General features: G+C 39.6%; 2 protein-coding genes and 2 pseudogenes across 5 annotated transcripts in view; 2 read left to right on the top strand and 2 right to left on the bottom strand.

Moving 5' to 3' along the window:
- Positions 1-659, bottom strand: part of ELOVL7 (ELOVL fatty acid elongase 7) — an 82,478-nt gene extending 81,819 nt beyond the window's left edge. Inside the window, exon 1 of the mRNA XM_079761475.1 lies at positions 469-659. The gene's annotated coding sequence lies outside the window, so the exon portion shown is untranslated. The remainder of the gene's footprint in view (positions 1-468) is intronic.
- Positions 660-3,062: 2,403 nt separating this feature from the next.
- Positions 3,063-3,472, top strand: LOC307112017 (DNA-directed RNA polymerases I, II, and III subunit RPABC3-like; annotated as a pseudogene). Its single transcript has one exon. The product of its transcript is annotated as a DNA-directed RNA polymerases I, II, and III subunit RPABC3-like (transcript).
- A 9,393-nt stretch (positions 3,473-12,865) lies between these two features.
- LOC307114968 (large ribosomal subunit protein eL43-like) lies at positions 12,866-13,207 on the top strand (annotated as a pseudogene). The gene has a single exon. The product of its transcript is annotated as a large ribosomal subunit protein eL43-like (transcript).
- Positions 13,208-13,282: 75 nt separating this feature from the next.
- Positions 13,283-21,673, bottom strand: part of ERCC8 (ERCC excision repair 8, CSA ubiquitin ligase complex subunit) — a 36,491-nt gene continuing 28,100 nt past the window's right edge. Inside the window, exons 10-11 of one of the 2 annotated variants that reach the window (XM_079794246.1) lie at positions 19,718-19,798; positions 13,283-14,761 (exon numbers count right to left, since the gene is read on the bottom strand). In XM_079794246.1, the coding sequence (XP_079650372.1) occupies positions 14,693-14,761; positions 19,718-19,798 (150 nt within the window). In that variant the 3' untranslated portion in view covers positions 13,283-14,692. The remainder of the gene's footprint in view (positions 14,762-19,717; positions 19,799-21,673) is intronic. The other variant, XM_079794245.1, reaches the window with a different exon arrangement.

The raw sequence follows: 21,673 nt of genomic DNA, 5'->3' as shown, positions 1-21,673 counted from the left end.
AGCAGATCCTTCCCACTCACTCCCAGTCCCAGCAGCGAGCACCTTTGTCCTCCCGCCGCGAACAGCAAGACCCGCGCCGCGTGGGAGCGCTTAGGGGAGGCGCGCAGCCCGGGGACAGCCGCTCACCAGGGTCCCTTTGGGACGCGGCGGGGGGAGGCAGGGGGCTCCCGGGAAGCGCACAGGTGAGCGCGGCGGTCCCGCCCTCCCCCGGGGAGGGGCCTTCTCCCTCCGCTCCGCGAGCCGCGGTGCGGGAACCACCAGCCCGCCAACCCCGACCCCAGGGAGGGCCCTGCTAGGCTCTCTCTCCGAGTCTCCGGCACCCGAATCCCAATCTCCGCGTGCAGCACCCAAGTTCCTCCATCAGGCTGCTCCCAACCCCTTGCCTCGGGGTCTCTCTCTTTCCCCCGTCTCTTCTCCGCGCCCCGTAAAAGTTTGGCCCCAGCCGGCGGGCCCAGCGCCCCCACTCACCCTGCGGGAAGCGGAGCCTAAGCGCCCGGCGCGCGGGGGAGCAGGGGGTGGCGGCGCGAGCGCGGAGCTCCTCACGGCGGCCCTCGCGCCCTGGCTGCCGGCTGAACTGCGAAGGGGAGGAGGCCGCCGCTGTCACCTGCCCACTCTCCCACCCGCTGCGTGACGCGCGCAGCGCCGCCCCCGCCCTCCTGCCAGGTACCCGCGAGGGGCGGTGGGCGGAGCCGCCGCGGCCCGGAGGGCGGGCCCGGGAGGGGCGCGCGCCACGGCGGCCCCGCCTCGCCCCGCTCCGCTCCCGCACCGCTAGCCCGACGCCCAGAGCTTGGCCCGGGACTGGGCACGCTGGCTGCTTTGGGTTATCGGTTCTGGCCGATGGACTCATTACATTTCTTTCTTGGCACAAATGCCATCACCCGAGGTCATCTCGAGACTTAACATAAACAATGTGAACCTTGTCCTCGGGCATGATTCAGGAATGACACTAGAAAAATCTTAAATGAGGAAAACCTGGCCGAGGGTGAGGCAGGCAGGGGAGAGGGAGAAATAAGGACGTCCCTGCTCCAGGAAAGGCTATACGGAGGGTTAATTCTTTATTTTTTAAAAAAATATATTTTATTGATTTTTTTACAGAGAGGAAGAGAGAGGGATAGAGAGTTAGAAACATCGATCAGCTGCCTCTTGCACACCCCCTACTGGGGATGTGCCCGCAACCAAGGTACATGCCCTTGACCAGAATCGAACCTGGGACCCTTGAGTCCGCAGGCCGACGCTCTATCCACTGAGCCAAACCGGTTTCGGCCGGAGGGTTAATTCTTAATCTAAAATGGAGGCCAGACCCAACCAGGGCGAGAGGACCAATTTGGGTCAGCTTCATCCTCTGCTTAAGAGAATTCCTGCAAATAAGGGGGCTCTTAGAGCAATGAAGAGCAAATTGTACATAAGCTAACTACTTTCCTGGTTATTAACTGCAACTGCTGCAGGAAACAAAGTCTAGCAAACTTTCTCCTGAACTGCTGCTGTTGGGTTGGGGAGTGAGGTGAGGATGCACATTACACATATGTATGTACAGGGTACTCCGTTATTTTTTTAACTTACTTGGCCTTGTTTCTGGTAATGGTCTTCTTAAATGCTGTTACGTTTTGGAATCATGACATCAATAGCTGAAAGGCAAAACGGGGGTCCAAAGAAGTTACTGATTTTAAAAGCAAGACCAAGAACTGGGATTGAGTTATCATCCAGAAACCTGAAAAATAATCTGAGGAGTTGCAGTCCTGACCCAAGCACCTCGCAAACATGGCCTGTGGGTTTGTGCTGCGAGTTTTAAGCATGGAATCACGACAAATGGTTCAAAATTACCCGAGAGGGTGGGTAGAGAGGACACTCGGTGGGCCAGAAACACATTTTTCTCATGGGCTTTGGCTTCTATCACCTAATCCTGCTGCCTTGAACACGAGGTTTTAAATGCTTCATGTAAAACCTTGAGGGCCTACACAGTAGCTATTGAAAGGAAGGCAAAAAATGGGAAACAAATTTAAGAGAACCTTGAAGTCAAAGGATTTCTCCTTCCTGTAAGATAAACATTGCTTTCATAATAAAAACAGGTGGTTTAGTAGATTTGGGAAATCTTTTGGGAATTGGAGACAATTGCTTAATGATATTTGCTTTTGAGTCTTTCACTATCAACCAATCTACATATACTAGTATTTATGAAATTTCAAAAATGCACAAGGTCAAATGGATTCATTCACTTAACATTTATTGAATGCTACTATGTCCCAGGTCCTGAAGATTCAACAGTCAATAAAACAGACACAAAATCCTGTTCTCGTGGAGTGTACATTCATTCTACTGGGGACAATAGAACATAGGTGAATAAACAGTATGCAGTGTTCTTGTTGTGATAAGCACTACAAAGTACAATAAAGAAGGAAAGGAGCTGAGGGCTTTGGAGGTGGGGAGCTGCAGTGTTAACGTGATTAGGGAAGACCTCAATGGAAGGAGGCGTTGAGCCAAAATTTTTAAAATGTGAGGTGGCAAGCCTATTTGTCTATCCAGTTTGCAGCACTGCAGTCAGGGGCAACAGCAAGGCTAAAGGCCCTGGGGTATGCCTGGGATAGAACAGCAAGCAGGCCAGAGTGGTTGAATTGGAAAGATTGAGGATAGTAATAAGTAAGTAAGGTCAAAGAGGTAAGAGACGAATTTTGAGAAATGACATCATCTGACTGAAATTCTAAAAAAAGAGTATCCTGGCAACTTTGTTGAAAATACTTTGGGAGAGGAGGGTAAGAGGGCAGAAGCAGAGATGATTAGGAGGGTCTTACAAAACCTGGATGAGAGATAAAAGTGGCTTGACCAGGCTAGTAGTTGTAAAGGTGATCAGGTTTTTAAAATATATTCTGAAGATAATATCAACAGGATTTCCCAAGGATCTGATGTGGGGTGTGAGAGAGGAAAAAAGAAGTCAAGAATGACTTCAGGGTGTTTTCCATGAAAAGGAAGAGAGCTTTTTTCCATGAGAGGTGGTATACCACTAGTTGTGGTTGCACGCTCAGCGCCTGCTACTCTCATAGTCCTTTCACCATGGTGGCAATATTTTTGATGTGAAAGACATTGACCCAGAGGGCAAGAAGTTGGATCAAGTGTCTTGTCTGCATTGTGAGAGTGAATCTTTCATGATGGACCTTGTTTTAGATGTAAACATTCAGATTTATCCTGTAGACTTGGGTGAGAAGTTCCGGTTGGTCATAGCCAGTACCTGGTGTGAAGATAGTACACTGGATGATGGTGAATACAACCCCACATGATAGACCTTCCAGGGCTAACCAATTTGAGTATGTAAAGTCTGGAGAAGTATACAAGATTGAGGGAGATGAAAGCAGCAACATGTTTCTCTGCCTACATGTTCTATGGGGGCCTGTTCATGAGGCTGCAGGGTATTGCCAACATCCTGCATGTATTTGAAGTAGATTCCAGAGTTTATCTGCTGATGAAGAAACTGGCCTTCTGAACCACCTTTGAAGCCAAACTTCCTCCCATCTATGCCTTTCCAACATCCTGAAGCTCCTATCATCATCCCTTGCTTGGATAATAACAGACTATTAACTCTTCATTGCTTCTGCACATTGCTCCTTTTCAACCAATCCCCACACCGACATAAGAGTGATCCTATTAAAATCAAAGTCAGATTATGTCTCTCTCCTGCTCAAAACCTTCCAATGGCTTCCCATATCCCCTTCACAGGGACCTACAAGGCCCTTCTTAATCTCACATCATCTCTAACCGTTATCCCCCTAATTACTCTTCCCTATTTGCCTGTCTTGCTGATCCTTGGACATTCTATTTATGCTCCTGCTTTACTTGATGTTCCTTTTATAGATGTCTGCATAGCTCACTTCAGTTCATTACTCAAAATTCCATCTTTTTCAGTGAGGAATTTCCTGGCTGCCCTATCTAAATTTAATGCTGTTTTTTACCCCCCATTACCATTCCCTTTCTCTCTCTCTCTTTTTTTTTCTCCTGCACACTTTTCAATAACATATTTGATTTTCATATTTAACATATTTATTGTCTTTTCCCTTCACTTCAGTATAAGATCATATCTTCTCATCTTTAAAAACTGCATTCTTCTCATTCCATTTCCATTTATTCAGTCTCAATTTTATTTATTTTTTCCTGAGTAAATCAATTAATTTAATAAAACATTTGAGAAATGCATATTTTTTATTGTATTCAGTCTCAATTTTAAGGTCATGCTAATAATATTTATTCACAATGGAAATATTTGAGAATAGCAAAATCATCCGTTTTCTTCACTGGCACATAGTTGGCATCCAAGAAAATGGAAACATGTATGCACATAAAAACTTGTACACAAATGATCATATCAGCATTATTCATAATAACCAAAAAGTGGTAATCCAAATGACCATCCACTAATGAGCTAATAGATATAATGTGATATATCCATACAATGGAATATTATTTAACATGAATGAATCTTGCAATCATGTTGAATCATGAGGAGGAAGCTAATAGAGGGTATGAGAGTAAGAATATAGAAAGTGCCTAGTTTCTTGATGGTCTTTGAACCAGCACACCAGCTGAGGACTGCCTTCTGGGCTTTTATTTTAAAAAATGCATTTAGTCTGGCAGATGTGGCTCAGTGGTTGAGCACCGGCCTATGAACCAGGAGGGTACATGCTGGGGTTGTGGGCTCGATCCCTAGTAGGGGGCATGCAGGAGGCAGCTGATCAATGATTCTCTCTCATCACTGATGTTTCTATTTCTCCCTCTCCCTTCCTCTCTCTGAAACAATAAAAACTTATTTTAAAAAATAAATACATTTATGTTTTATTTAAGTTATCATGGATTATCAGGTAAACCTAACCCTAATTTATAAAAACTGCTGCCTTTGGACAGGTGTTTCAGGCTTATCATAATTCCCACCATTACCTAATGTCTTCATAGTACTGACTGGGAGCCACCAGGTATCGTCACATCACACTACTTTTCTCTCCATAAAAAATGAGTAAATGAAAGCCAGCCAGCCATGTGTTTCATGAGGAGTGGAAGAGTGCATGTCATTGTGGAAGAAGCGGCTCTTCCTACATGACTAATACGGCACAGCCACTACTGGCGCACATCATACTAAATGTACTTAAGAAGCTGTTATGAAATTAGCCACAGTAAGAATTATGACCAGAATAGCAAAGACACGAAATGACAAATTAGCTTAATAAAAAACTTAATGGACTGAAAATCACAGTTGTGACAATGGTGTAAAAAGTATTAAGTAAAAAATTTTTCTTGGCATGAAAACCTGTTGCCAATGATGGGATTACAAAAAGGTTGATTGCCGCATGTACTAGTATTGCTTCCTGAACAGAAACTAACACTTGCAAATCTGAGTTTAAACAGGTATAACATTTCCTAGCATGTTGAAGCTATGGTGAAGGGGCTTATAGTACAAATTGCATGAAATGGTTAAATCGTTTATATTCTCCCCTCCCCAGCCAATGAGAGTACAGATATAAAATATATAAACACCACCTAATTAGCTATAGTTATTTGTGATGTCCAAAGGTTTTAACAGTTTGTATAACTTTTGAACATCGTGTGAATAATGGGCATATCAGGAAATTATTTTTGTGTAATGAGTAAAGTGGGTAAACAGGATTGCAAGAGGTGATCCAGCAAGTCGGTACTGACGCTGGACTTGTTTTACAAAACTTAAATCCATGGTGGCAGTTTGCACAAGTCACACAACATGTTTATTTCATAATTAAATGGGAATCATATTTAATTTAGAAAAAGAGAATGTCACAAATGCAGTAATTAATACTATGAAACAGATATACTACCATGGTTTGCACCACATCGATGATGTGCGAGACCAAAGAGATTTTTTTGGATAGATATAAGAAATTGGTTTTTGTTATCGAAAGAAAGGGTCAGCTGATCCATTACTGAAGATTTAGTCAAAGATTGGGACTTTGGTTGACATTCTATACACTCCATTTCTCTATAAGTGTGTTCACAACCAGTTAAACAAATTATCCATTTATTCATCACATATCTAATCAAATTGTGCCTTTATGAAACTAACTTAACCAGGAAAAATACGGCTTATTTTTTTTTCTCACCTGAGGAAATGTTTTCCCATTGATGTCTAGAGAGTGGAAGGGAGAGAAGGGGAGAGAGAGAAATATCAACGTGAGAGAGACACATCTATTAGGTGCCTCCCACACTTGTCCCTACCGGAGCTGGGGAATCTGCAACTGAGGATTGTGCCCTGGACCAGGAATCAAACCTATGACTCTTCCCTGTGTAGGCCAATACTCTAGCCAAGCTAGCCAGGGCTGGCCTATTTTCATATGCAGAAATCATTTTCCAGTAATCTAAGTGGTGATTACCCCTTGTGGAGCTAAGAGCTGAATTCTAAAAAAGTTATTTGATTTCAAATAAATATTTGTAAAATTGAACTTGCCTTTTCTCAGCTAATATTGATAATATGAATAAAGAGTTAATGTAAGTTAGCATACTGAAGTGTAGGTATGAAAACCAACCATGAATTGAATGATATAAACAACTCAGATATGTTAAATATACAAAAAATTTACTGAGAAATCTATATTTTGGAAAAACCATATCTGTGAAAAATTGTTAAATTATTCACTTGAATAAAATTAATATTGCTCTCAAATAACATAGGAAAAAATGTCACATTTCTCCAGTTCAAGATAAAAAATCTACCTAATAAAAGAGTAACATAATTGACCGTACCTTCACGACACCCACCAGCCAATCAGGAGTGAGTATGCAAATTAACCCAACAAAGATGGTGGGTTAATTTGCATACATAGGCACTGAGCGGCCGGGGATGGGGCGGGACACAGGCATCCCGCACCACCCCAGTCGCTCCGGGCCTCTGGGCAGCATAGGAAGGCAGAAAGGCTGCTCCGGCCAGAGCGAAGGCAGTGACAGCAGCCAGGGGAATGAAGGCCCATTCTTGCACGAATCTTCATTCGTACATCGGGCCACTAGTAATAAATAATAACCAAAATACATACTTTTAATTGGGTATTTGATTTTACATCAGAAAATCTAATCTCTAATATTATGTATTTACTATGTTATATGCTGATATCAAAATGTAATAAAAATAAAGGGTATGACTATAATTCTTACATTTGATTCTTGTTATCCCCTCCCTTTCACTTATTTACCATGTTCTCCTGCCTTTTGTAAGCATCTGGGATTGTGAGCCCTTCTCTTTCCTTTCCTACATTCTTTCTGGGTTCAAAGCTACTCAATGACCTGAAATATATAAAATTTCCAGAACTATCTGTCATATTTCCATGATTGGGGGGAGGGGAGGGTGCAGGGGGAGAGACACTAGAGAAGAAACTTTAGAGCCTAAGACAATGGAGAAATTCAGTCCAACCATAGTATTACCAGGTAGGAATGGGCTAGTTTGAGAAGACCATATTAAGAAATCTAAACTCAAGGTTTCAAAGTTCCTCTAATTTTGTTTAGCTATTGAGAATCACCAAGCTAGTCTCCAGTATAACAGCAGCCCTCTAAAGGATTCAGGGAGGATCTATGTTCGTGTACAGGTTTGTAGCAGCTTGCGAATAGGACTCTTTGCCATTTTGCAAGAAAAAGGCTATATTACTAAAGTAATACCCACTTATTAACTAATATTTAATACACTTAAAATGTCATACATAGTAAATTACAAAAATAACACAATTAAGCACTTTATTATTTGCAAATTGTGAGTGGAGCTGCTTTGCAGTTAAGTGCCTGTTAATGGTGTGGTTTCACTGATTAATTCAATAAATAAATACATATTTTTGCATCTACTATTTGCCAAGCAGTGTTCCAGGTAATGAAGATAAGCAATAAACAAAACAGACAAAACCCCTGCTCTAAGAGTGTACATTCTAGAAAGGAGAGGAAGACAAAATAAATATGCAGACAATGTCCCGTGGAGTTGAAATTTCAGGAAATTTTGGTAAGAGCTCAGACCACAATAATCTTGAGATTTTTAAATAAGAGTTCTAATTAGTTGAACAATTCTTACATGTCAGAACTTTATTTCAACTTTGTAAAGTGTATTTTATTATCTTTCCTCAAATAAAGAAATTAGCTCAGGGAGGCTAAGTAACTTGTTAAATAAAACAGCTTAAATGATGGTGGCTCCATAAGAACATAGATGGAAACTTTAAAAGTTTTAGTTTAGGCAAAACAGCATACTACTTCCATTAGAATTTGAATGGTCATTCAGAGTAATTCATGAAACTTTTATAAAGACACTTCACCTTTGCCTTCAATGAATGTCAATTAATCTTGACTATACGCCTCTATGTATTTCACACAGTGATTGCCACTTAAAAATGCTTTCTAAATATTTCAATGTGTGATTCTGGAGTGAAATGAATTTAACAATTTTCTATTCCAGTTTTCTGTCCCCTTCCTTCCTTTTTTAACTAATGAGGAAAAGAAAGTAAAAACATATTATTCAAATTCATATGTTTACTTGTTGACTTGGTAGTAAAACTAAGATTAAGGCTCAGTTCTTCTGATTTCCAATCCATTGTTTATTATTTATTTCTTTGTGAAGCCATTACAATTACTTTTCATAATGTTACCATCTTCAATGTTCATAGTGATTGTCACTGAGTTATTTTAAATCTTTTTTCCACAGTATTTACTGAAACGGACAAAATTTTGCATAAATATACTAGTACATAAAAACATTAAAACAGTAAAATTGAAATAGATAACTGAACCCTCAAAGACTTTTTCAAGAGTATTATTTCCTCATTTTAGCACAACTTAAAACAGTATATTTATATAGAGACATACAACAATGGATGATGCTGGAGTGGCGAGAAGCTGGGGAGTGCGAGCCACTGGGAAGTAGCAGCTCTCCTGCCCCTGCTGTTGTTTAAACAGGAAGGTGTTATCAGCCTCTAATTTAGTGCTGTAGCTAATTCCAGCCACAAACAATGAGATGAACAAAAGAGAAGCCACTTGAGCCAGTCATTTTTTGCCTTCAAGAGTGACCACCAATGCCAAGGAAACAAAGCCACTGGCCAGGCCTAAGGTTACAGCCCTATTAAATAACGATTGGCAGAATGTCAAGGCATTAAGAGGAGCTTGGTCTTAAACACTGCCTCACTTGTATTTTTAGTGACAAATAACAAACCAGGTTAGAATTCTAGCATTCATTTCTTTGTAAGCCCTGAGAAAGCATAGCCCAGGAGAGCCACATTAACCCATGAAAAAGTTTATGAGCACCTGCATGAGTTTAAACAGGAGTGGTTAGTCAGGAGGATACAGGGCATTTGTAGATTCCTACAGAGAATTAAGAGAGGTCGCAACAGGGTTATTATTTCCTTGTTTTTTCTATTTTTCAATTGTCTACTTAAAAAAAGTAGAAAATAAAGAACTATACTTCCTATATTTGAGATTTTTAATTAATTGTAAAGAACAGGCTTAATAGGAAGTTTAGGTTCAATTGGGTCCCGTATTACCAAGATGAGCAGCTGTCTGGTCCATGGACAATTTGGTTAATGGATCTCAGGAGAGTATGTGTCCTTTATCTGACCTCCAGCCTTTCTGGGATGTAGGAATGATTAAAAAAATTATAAAGATAGGTGAAGACATTCTATAAAGGGTCTCATATATAAGACTTTATGTACATGGAGGCAATGTGCATCCCCCTTTATCTATAAGAAAGGGTAAGGGAAAGTTTTTAAAATTGGTGTGAGGTATAAATTGGACAAGGAGCTTTGACTTAAGAGAAAGAACTGGAGCAAGATAGAACCCCACTTAGGGGTCTACTTACCTCACTAAAATTTAAAAAGAAGTTTTTTGAGAAGACCAGATGTATCTCAATTAAAATGGCTATTTGGGACCTATTAGGGAAATGAAAGTTCTATGAATACCTTTTCTGAGAGACTAGCATTGTTTATTTCGAGAAGTAAAATGTGTCTTGGTAATTATCAGTCATGTCTGTAACCCCAAAAGTAGTAGAGTGTCCTGGCAAGGCTTTGCATTGTGGCCTTAATACACTGAAGATGTGTGATTTCTTTTATACTTTGGCTCTCTGGGAGGCAAGAGTCCCACAGTTGGTTTGTTCTATTCTCCCGAAAGGGGCAATTTTAGGCAACGGCCCAATTGTTTATAATAAATATGAAGATGAGGCTACTTGTTGACTAGGGCATCCAGCACTCAGATGACTGCCTAAAGTTTGGCCAAGAGTGTTTTTTTTTAGGTTCCCATCTTTTATTAAGAACATCCTGGCTAAGATGAAAATCTGCATTCCACTGAGCTCCATCCTGTATGATGGTTAGCTGTGCTGTGTGCGTAGTCTATGTACTCCCATTGCTATTCATTCAGTGAATCCCAAGTGGCTTCCCAGATAGCCATGTGGACTAGAGGTGGCATCCTCTAGTACCATGGCATCTAGTAAGAAACAGAGGACAGGGAAAACCACATCCTCATGCTGGTGGAATATGCCAGAGAGCACGTTTGGTTCCATCCTGTCTTAAAGAAGCCTCCGTAGCTGTACTGCCTTTCTGATGTGCTGTTTCCATGACCCATAACTAATAGGCAGCAGGTTATGGAAGGTCACAGCAAGAGCCTCTGTTTTCCAGAGAGCCCAGCATGTATTTCATTTGTTGTTTTAACAGAGTACAGAATGAGGCTAAGAAGGGCAGTTTCTTACATCAGAAGCCCTTGGTTAACTTACAGTCATCTTAAGTGGTCCAGAGACTCCAGGAGGCAACAAGAGGTAGCCAGTCTCTTGAGGGGTCTAGCAGGAGTGCCTGTTGATTTTAATTTGGAAGTAAATATTGTAAATAAATATCATCAGAACCCCTGAAGTACTAAAAGATGTTGGGCCTGTAGATCCTAAATGATTGCATCAAATGAATCTCCTTGGAGGAGAATGTCATCCGTGTAATGTCATACCTGTTTCTGGAAGAAGGTGGATACAGTGGAGATCCTATCTGCAAAGAACGTGTGCAAAGCTGTTGAAGTACCCAATGGGTAGCCTGGAAAAGGTGCATTGTGTCACTTTGAGGTGAAGACAAACCGCAGCTAAGAGGCTGTTGAAATAAGCACTGAACAGAACACGTCAGCCAAATCTACAAGAGCAAAATATGTACCAGTTGTTGATTGAACAGAATCAGTAATTTTAATAATATTGGATACTAGGCATGAGGGCCACAATGGATATCAACATCATAGTGATCCATCATAAGGGTCCTTTTTATCTTTTTGTTATATAAATTATTTTGTATGCTAATCTATAATAATAAAAGCATAATATGCTAATTAGACCGGATGTCATTCAGGATGAAGCCGGGGCTGCAAGGGAAGCCTGGGTCCCGGGTGCCAGAGGGAAGCCGGTGCTGGCAGCCGGGGGAAGGAAGGCCTACTCTTGCACGAATTTTGTGCATCAGGCCTCTAGTTTAGTATAAACATTTTGAGCTTCTAATTGGATCAAATTATAAAACTTTGCTATTATATATGTATTTATTACTTAATTACCTTTTATTTTCTCCCCTTGTAGCTAGAGGTCTGATTTTGTTTGTTTTTAAATCAGTAAGTAATCTAGGACTAGAACTATGTTTGCTCAACTGGCATTTGCTTATTGCCTAAGATTTAAAGTTCCCATTTTTCCCTTTGGGCTTAGAGTCACCAAAAATAGCTATCTTTTTCCTTTGTTTTCTTCCTTTTTCAGGCTTTTGCTCCTGAAAGTGTAGTACATCTTTACTCTATCTGGCTGATAAGAGGGGAAGGGGAGAGGCTGAAGGAGCCAGGTACCTCTAGGCAACCTCTCACTGGGAAGACCTGACCCCTATCCACAGAATAACCATTCTTTCCTCATACCCTGCCTTTTTTTTTTAAGAGAGAGGAAGAGAAACATCGATTGGTTACTTCCTGCACATGCCCTGACTGGGGATTGAGCTCGTAACTGAGTATATGCCCTGACCTGGAATCAAACCAGTGACCTCTGGATACATGGGACGACATTCCAACCAACTGACACTCCAGTCACAGGGGTAGGCCAGGGCACCCCACTTTTTTTTTTTTTTTAAACAAAATCTTTTACAATGGCTTGTATTTCTAGGCAGCTAAACTTTTTCCTTTTGGATGTTTACCTGATAAGCTCCTGGTGGTGCCAAGTGGCCTTTGCTGTGAGCTGTGGCCCCCTTCCCTAGGGTGTCCCAATCAACCTCAGGGGAACTAGGAAAGCAATGGTGGCATCAGCTCTATTTGTGCATGAGACCCTTTGCATACTGACAAGCAGCAGCGCTCAGGAGAGCCCATGCACATGCGGCAGAAGAAGTAAGGAAGGGGAGGGAGGAGGGGGGTTTCCATGATAATGATGTTGAACATCCTGTTATGTGTAACAAAGCGATGCTTGGAAGAATGCCACTAAAAATGTCAGTGGTGGTTATCTCTGGTAGTATAATTCTGCATGACCATCACATTTTTTTGGGGTAAATTTTTTATGTTGTGTGAATTTTTTCCAATGAACATGTATACAGCTTCCCTTGGTATTTGCAGGGAATTGGTTTCAGGACCCCCCATGAAAACCAAAATCTCAGGGTGCTCAAGTCCCTTATATAAAATGGTATAGTACATACATCTTCCCATTACTTTAAATCATCTCTAGATTACTTCTAATACCTAATACAATGTAAATAGTTGTTATAATGTATTATTAGGGAATAATGACAAGAAAAAAACTGTATGTGTTCAGTACAGACACAACCATCATAGGCCTAATTAGTAACAATGTTAGTAACAATGTAACTTTCTTTTTTGGGAAATATTTTTGATTCACAGTTGACTGAATCTGCTGATGTGAAACCCAGAGATGTGGAGAACGGACTGTATTTATATAACTAGAAAGAAGCAATACACTCTCTTGGGTACTGACCTAGTTTGCAGAGATATTGCTAAATGCATCAAAAAGGTTGGAGTTGTTGGTAAATATGGGACCCGTTATGGTGCCTCCCTCAGGAAAATGGTGGAGAAAATTGAAATCAGCCAGCACGCCAAGTCCACTTGCTCCTTCTGTGCAAAATCAGGATGAAGAGGTGAGCTGTGGGGATCTGGCATGAGAACAGTAGCTGGTGGTGCCTAGACCTACAACACCGTTTCTGCCGGCACAGTGAAGTTTGCCATCAGAAGACTGAAGGAATGGAAAGACCAGTAGAAGCTGCACAATTTGAAACATTTCTAGCCTATAATAAATGGGTTAATTTATGTTAAAAAAAAAAAAGGAAGCAATACAGTTATTTGCGGTTTAAAGGAAGTTTTATTTTTCCTTAAAAGTAAAAAAAAAAAAAAATTTCAATGTCAATAGCATTCTCAAAAGTCATAAGCATACTATCCTCACCAAGAGGAGCAGGGAAGTGAGATTAAAATGGTAATAGCTTAAGAAAATCAACAATAAAGTAAGTTTATATAAAACATCTGTCCAGAAAAGTCTGATATGAGGTCTAGCACTTACATACTTAAAAACTTGACAACTGTATACTTGATATTCAAGCTCATAAAAACTTTTACACGTTTCTTGCTGATAAGAATCAGGAAGAAAGGAAATATAAGATTAACTTTATGATAATAACTTATGAGTTGACACAAAAAAGAGTAGACAGTAAACTAGAAATTTTATGACATTTCATGTTTAAGCCTGGTTCCCTGTCAGGAAATTTTCTGTCTTGATGAATGAAGTAGAACTTGGTCACATCTTAACAAGATTCAGAGAAAGGAAGTTCAAGTATGAGTACAAGCTGCCATCTGCTGTGTTAAAATAAAGGCAACATGGGATTTTCCCCAAGTTAAAAAAATTCCTGTGGTACACTTCTTGAATTTTGGGAAGAACTGAATCCAAAAATATTTAACATAAAGCTAGACAACAGTCAACTAAATGATATCACTACAAAAACCAAATGCATGAATAAGAATAAAACATTTTTATGCTAACTTTTCAACTATTATTTTTGATATAGTCATCCTCAGTAAAATTGTCCTTGAAAGTGAAAATGAACAGATTGATGGTGTAGCCAGTAGAAAGTCAGTGCTGTTAACCACCACTTGCTCATCCTCAGAGACAGCATCTTATAGCTCACACAGTCCGCTCAAGATCCCACATGGGCTGCCGTGACTTATCTCCTTATACTATAGCAATAGGGGCTGCCCTAGGCCACAGCAATTGGGATCAAGAGATATGTTTTGATTAAATAGACTACATAGAAGCCTGTTTTAGGATTTCATGCAAATACTAACCACATTTTTTGGTGGTTGTTAATCCTCACCTGAGGATATTTTTCCATTTAATTTTAGAGAGTGGAAGGTAGGGGCAGAGACACAGAGAGAGAAATATCAAAGTGAGAGAGACACATCAATTGGTGGCTTCCTGCCCACACCCGGACCAGGGCTGGGGATCGAGCCTGCAACCAAGGTACGTGCACTTGACCAGAATTAAACCCAGGATTCTTCAGTCTAAGGGCTGATGCTCTATCCAATGAGCCACACTAGCTAGGGCATATTTTAATCACATTTTAAAACATGAGGAGAAAAATCATCCAAATTCAGAGCTAATTTAGCTATCACTGAACAGTTAAAAAAAAAAAACCATAACAGTCCCATTTTAAAATTTTCATTAATAGAGACACAAGGTACTTAGGATTGACATTCATCCTTCCTCATCACTGCTGCTCCAGGCATCTTCAAATGCTGGATTTAAATGTGATCTGGTTGAGGTCTAAAAAGGGAGGGAAAAGAAAGATTTGATTAATCTATCTCATGATTTTAGGTTCACAATATAGTTATTAATATATCAGATAAAAACAATTAGGTATTTTGAAAGAAACAATATAACTTGTTTTATTTTTAAAACAGGTAATGTAAGAAACACCCCACATACTATATAAGATAATGTAATTTCATTTTAAATAGACATACCAGACTTTATCCAAATTATCTACGTTTCCCTCAAAGCAGTTACCTCAGAACACATACATACATGTGAGCTCATGAAAGTGTGTGCACGCACACACCACGATGCTATTGCTTAATGTATTTCTGCAACTCTTTGGAATTATCTGGAGAAAGTAACAAATTACCATCCATATAGCTAAGATTGGAGCCAGGTCTACAGTCTGACTAGACAACTTTTTATTGTTTGGATGGACCTGACTTTTATAAATAAGCAAACATCCAAAAATGAAGAATAAGGTATTCATCAACCTGAGTAATACCATTTTTGGTTCAAAAAGTAATTTGGGTTATTAAGTTGTGAGGTTTATTTATTTTTTATGGTTGGTAAAGGGGTTCAGAAGCAATGCAAAAATGTGTCAGAAATGGTAACATGTTTGTCATTAGCACTAGGTTTCCCTGGGAGATTTCTTGGAAAGATAACATGCATTTGGATGATGTTTATTTAAAACAATAAAACATCATAGTATTCTGACAACTTTAGAGTCATACCTAATAAAGGTAATCAGCAACTAGAGGAATTTTAATTACTTGTGGTATTTTAAAGCAACTCACCTTTTTGGGAAACATTTTAAATGGTTACCTTCTTATTCTCTGGCAAATGACTAAAGGGCTTTAAGATGGTCTCATTTTTTTTGAGTGTCTGGGCATTATGAGCCAGGTTTACTTCTTATTCTGCAGCTTTAACATTTGCTATAAGACCTCAAATTACCACCAAGACTTCTCAAATTATCTTACATGTATTCCTTTTTACAACATACAGCAATATTTTATGGTAAGGGTAATCCCTAGTGTAAGTCTGAGAATGTTCATTTCCTTTTTGATGACGAGGATGACATAATTTTATAGTTCAAACAATGATAATGGTAGAAAAAGTAGACATTCCAGTAAATACCCAAAGTATCAGCCAGGATGGTTGTAAAACAATATATTAATTTAGGTATTCTTTATAGCTGTCCTATAGAGTCTATTACTAACCTAATGTTGGCTATTGTCACTATTACTAAACCTAATGTTGACTATCATCACTTAGTTGTACAAACAAAATTCCATTGTACCCCAAATGTCCAGATACCAAACTATTACCAAATTTCAGCTAACTATTCACTTATTTCTAGCAGCAGTCCATGTGTTTGCAAGAGTAGTGTACTGAACTATATTCATTTATTCTTTCATCCAAATGTTTACTGGGTTTATAACTTAACTACTAAGTTATCTATTCAAAGATGCATTGTCCTTAGGGCAAGGTGATTTCTCTTTCCTACTCTATCTTTGGAAGTCTTTAACTCTGCCTTACACATCTACCAAAAACATCCCTAGATGGATAAACCATATAAAGATCATGCCTCCAAATTCCACTATGGAAGACCATTATGTAACCTATTAAACATTTAAATTTCATTTGGAGAGTCAACAGATAAGTAAAATTATATTTTACTGTATATTATTTTTGAGCAAAGAAACAAAAATAATTAAGTGAAAATTGAAATGTAGTTGTATATAAATGTTACTGTTTATAGTAGTAACATTATAGTAGTAACATTACTTCTTATACTGTAATGTATTATAGGAAGTATATTTTATTGCTAAAAATCACAAATAAAACATCAGGACTTATAGTTAAAAGCTGCAGTAAAAATATGTATGGATGTGTACACATATTATTGCTTGAGACCCACTGATCAAGTGTAACTACCAACAGTTTTCTCTACAACATCTCCTCCTAGTGGACATCCTTTCTATTCTTGAACATCTCTACCTTACCAGGCTGCCTGTTCTATTGACAGATAATTGCAAAAGTCATGGAAATAGGAAAGCATGAGTTTAGAGGGGATCTAATCCAGGTCCAAAAACTGGGAAAGAAGAACAGAAACAAACATCTACCACACATACATCTTGATAAATCCTAAATTTCTTAATGGTCATTACTGGAAAGTCTCCATAGGTAGAATATAGGGTTGTTAGTGTCAGCAAGTAATTATATACTTCCACAAATGATAAATAAAACAGCTCTGTATTGTGTGACTAAAAAAGAAGTAATATTCTTGACGAGAGGTCAAATTTAGACTGTAATGTAGCTGACCTATAGATCTCAGAAAGGAAAAATTGATTAAGAGTTATATAGGCTTGCTTTGACCACAACTATTTTAGGAAGAGGGGGAAAAAGAAGGCAGATTACTGATATAATAAAACAGCCTGTCAATTAAATAACAGGATTTATACTTCAAGACCATAACATTTTTTCCTACTGCCCAATACCCATCAGTTTCTAATGCAGAACTAAATTCCTCCTCTATCTAGGATTTCAGAAGAAACACCCATAATGGATTATATCTTGGTTGAAGGGGAAGTAAAGCTCACCTAAGGGTGGATCTGAAAGGGACCCTAAAAACAACTTTGCTTTGATGATATAAACTTGGAGATATAAACTTGTCCCAGACCACTAATAAATGGCAAAATTGGGATTCAAATCCAGTTGCCTACCAGTTTTATTATTACTTAATTTCCTGAAATAAAGACTGAGTGTGTGTATGTGTGTTTTGTTCTGAACTGTGTAGTTGCCTCTCTGGGAAACTGCAGGAGTTATTTATTTTATAGATGAGATGAAAAACATTTAAATATGAGTTAAACAGTAAATATACATGTCAGGAACAGAGTCTTGTATAGATGGACTTCTCCACTGGGTATCTGTAAAATGATCACATTCACGTTGTACCTACATTCACAGAAATCTTTCAAACTAAAGTTTTGTGAAAATAATCTTAGCACAGACCATTTTATATTAAAACTAGTAGTCCTGTGCACAAATCCGTGCCCAAGTAGGTCCCTGCTGCCCTCCTGTAGCTCCAACTCCCCCCCGCCCCCGCCCCGCCTCATAGCTTCCTTGCTGCCCTGCCCTGTCCTGTAGCTTTCTGCTGCCCACTTGTAGTTCGATGCCCCACCCTCCTGCAGATCCGGGATCAGGTTGCTATGGTGGTTGGTTATTACACCTCAGGGCGTAATGGGTAATTAGCATATTCCTCTCTTATTATATAGGATTATTATATAGGATGAGAATGATTGCTATCTTAAAGTAAAACAGTATATTATGAAAGATAAGGATTTATAGCTCTAAAACAAAAATAAAGCTAACTTGTGTATCTCTATTTGATTTTCTCCTTGTTCAGGTTAATTTCTCATATACAAAAATTTTTCTAGATGAGGAGTTCAAATTATGAAAAGGAAATAAATAACCATAATCACATGCTATCTTTATAAATTAAGCATTTTAGTTTTCTTCTAATGTCCTTTTTCCAAACATACATCATAGTAGATTAACTTTTATTTGGTAAATAATTGTTATACTTCCTAACAGGACCTATACTGTTTTAACTTGGATTTAATGTATATAGTGATTCCCAAACAGCAGGACACAGTAATTAAATAATAATGCAAAATAAATGGCTGAATCAAATTACTTGACCACATTAAGCTTTCTACAGAAGAATATTCAGTCACTTAAAGCTGCTGTGCACTAAAACTAATCAGGGCCATAATAAACCAATTAGACATGTGATGAAATCTGGAGGTATTCATAGTGTTTGGCCAGCCACTTGAAGATTTGTCATTGTCTTTTTTTTCTCTTTCATTTAGATTAGGGCCAAATTAAATTATTCACAGGCAATAAGGGGATTAACAGTGCTTGGTAAAATAATATCTTTGGTACGAAAGGTATCACCTACAGATAGCTTGACATAAATGGCCAGTTGCTCAGTGTTTAGGGTGTCGATCCATGGACCAAAGGGTCTTGGATTCAATTCTCCATCAGTATTCAATTCTCGGTCAAGGGCATGAACCTCGGTTGCAGTTTCAATCCCTGGCACCTGAGGTCGCTGCAACGTGCAGGATGCAACCAGTCAATATGAAAGAGACACATTGATGTCTTTCTCTCTCACTCTTTCTCTTTTTCCCTCTCCCTCTCCCTCCCTTTCATTCTCTCAAAAAATCAATGGAAAAAATAGCCTCAGGTGAGGATTAACAACAACAACAAAAAGTAAAAAAAAAAAACAGTCTACTACTTAAGACTAGGGATTCATCTTTGTTTACACATCACATTTTTAAGGCATTTTATTCATACTGTCATATTTGTACCAATTTGTGCTCTAAGATAGGAACTAACAGATTGCTTGCTATGTAAATTGGTAAAATCTGACAGTGTGAAAAAAGAGCCTTAGAAGTGTCACCTATTCTATCCAAAGAAGTAATCAGAAATATAAATAATTTATGAACAAATATTTACTTTGAATTGTTAATAATGATCAAAAGAAATGTCTATAAATGAGTAAATATTTATAAGTAAATTGTGGTATATTAATGACAGAATGCAATATTATTAAAACGATAGTTATTAATGACATGAAAAAGGCTTATTATACAATAGCGAGAAAAGTAGGATACCGAGTTGTATGTCCAAGCATGATATTAAGTGTGTTAAAAAAGACACATATACACAGGAAAAAGAAGTAGTAAATAAAAATGTAAGAGTAATTAATTCAACTTTTAGAAATTTGTTACTCTTTTAATATTTTTCTGAATTTTCCAAGGGTCTTATAACAGGCAAATTATTTTTAAAATCAGAAAATAGAAAGAAATGCTTTAAAAGTTTCTCCCCCATAAAGTAAATTAATAAACTTTTCTTTATGATTTAGAAGTCACTATAAAAATTTGTACAAACAATATTTACCTCCTCATCATCAGGCACTGGTTCATTTAAGGATGGTATCCAAGCAAGTATGTTGCAGTCTCTGCTACCACTGTAAAGTTCCTATAACACAGAAAGCAAAGATGTAAATGTGAGTTAATTAACTTAAAGCTGGTACTAATTTGAAACACTTTCATCACTCATATTCAATATAGTTTTGGAAGTCTTAGCCAAGCAATCACATGAGAAGAAAAAATAAAAGACATCCAAATTGGAAAAGAAGAAGTAAAACTGTCATTATTTGTAGATGACATGATACTGTAGAGAATCCTAAAGATTCCACCAAATAGAGGCCTGGTCCCCTCAGCCTAGCCTGCACCCTCTCCAATCCAGGACCCCTCAGGGGATGTCTGACTGCTGGGATCGGGCCTAAACTGGCAGTCGGACATCCCTCTCACAATACTGGACCGCTGGCTCCTAACTGCTCACCTGCCTGCCTGCCTGATTGCCCCTAACTGTCCCGCCCCCTTCCAGCCTGATCACCCCTAACTGCCTCTGCCTGCCGGCCTGATCACCCCCAACTCCTCCCTTCCTGCCGGCCTGGTTGCCCACACAGCCTGCTGTTCAGTCGTTTGGTTGTCCCTAACTAACCCACCTGCTGGCCTTGTCGCCCTACGCAGCCTGCTGTTTAGTTGCCCATCCAGTTGTTTTGGTCATGACGGCCCCTGACTTTTTATATATTAGGACTAAAGGCCCAGTGCATGAAATTCGTGCACAGGGGAGGGGGGGGGGTGTCCCTCAGCCCAGCCTGCACCCTCTCCAATCTGGGATCCCTCTCACAATCCAGGACTGCTGGCTCCCAACCGCTTGCCTACCTGCCTGCCTGATTGCCCCTAACTGCTTCTGCCTACCAGCCTGATTGACGCCTAACTGCTCCCCTGCTGGCCCGATTGCCCCAAACTGCCCTCCCCTGCAGGCCTGGTCACCCCTAACTGTCCTTCCCTTCTGGCCCGGTCACCCCTAACTTCCCTCCCTTGCCAGCCTGGTCACCCCTAACTGCCCTCCCCTGCTGGTCTGGTTTCCCCCAACTGCCCTCCCATGCAGGCCTGGGTTCCCCCCAACTGTCCTCCCCTGCAGGCATGATCACCCCCAACTGCCCTTCCTTGCAGGCCTGGTCCCTCCCAACTGCCCTCCCCTGCTGGCCTGATTGCCCACAACTGCCCTCCCCTGCTGGCCATCTTGTGGCAGCCATCTTTTATTTTATTTTATTTTATTTTTTTTTTTATTTTATTTTATTTTTTTTAATTTCTTTATTGATTAAGGTGTCACATATTTGTCCTCATCCCCCCATTCCCATCCCACACCCCTCCCCTTGGATGCCCCAACCCTCTGTTGAACTTAAGCATTGGTTAGGCTCATATGCATGCACACAAGACCTTTGGTTGATCTCTCCCCCCTCCCCCCACCCTCCCCTATCCTCCCTCTGAGGCCCGATAGTCCGATCGATGCCTCCTTGTTTCTGGTTCTGTTTGTGGCAGCCATCTTGTGTCCACATGGGGGCAGCCACCTTTGACCACATGGGGGCAGCCATCTTGTGTGTTGGAGTGATGGTCAATTTGCATATTACCTATTATATAGGATAGCCTAGATATGGAATCAACTTCAGTGCCCATCAATAGACACGTTGATAAAGTGGTGGTACATATATACAATGAAATGAAAAAGCTTCCCATTCGCGACAGCATAGATAGATCTAGAGGGTATTACGCTGATAAGCCAGAGAAAGACAAATACCATATGATTTCAATTATATGTGGAATCTAAATAACAAAATAGACAAATAAAATGGAAACAGACTCATAGATATAGAAACCAGACTGATGGTTGCCAGAGGGAAGGTGAATTGGAGAACTGGGGGGAAAGTGGATAAATTATGAAGTACAAATTGGTAGTCACAAAATAGTCATGAGGATGTAAAGTATAGCATAGGGAATATAG

The sequence above is a fragment of the Cnephaeus nilssonii genome (genome assembly GCF_951640355.1).
Source record: "Cnephaeus nilssonii genome assembly, chromosome: 2".
Taxonomy (NCBI): domain Eukaryota; kingdom Metazoa; phylum Chordata; class Mammalia; order Chiroptera; family Vespertilionidae; genus Cnephaeus; species Cnephaeus nilssonii.
Note: the sequence above shows the minus strand (reverse complement) of the source record. Positions and strands in the feature narration are given on the sequence as shown.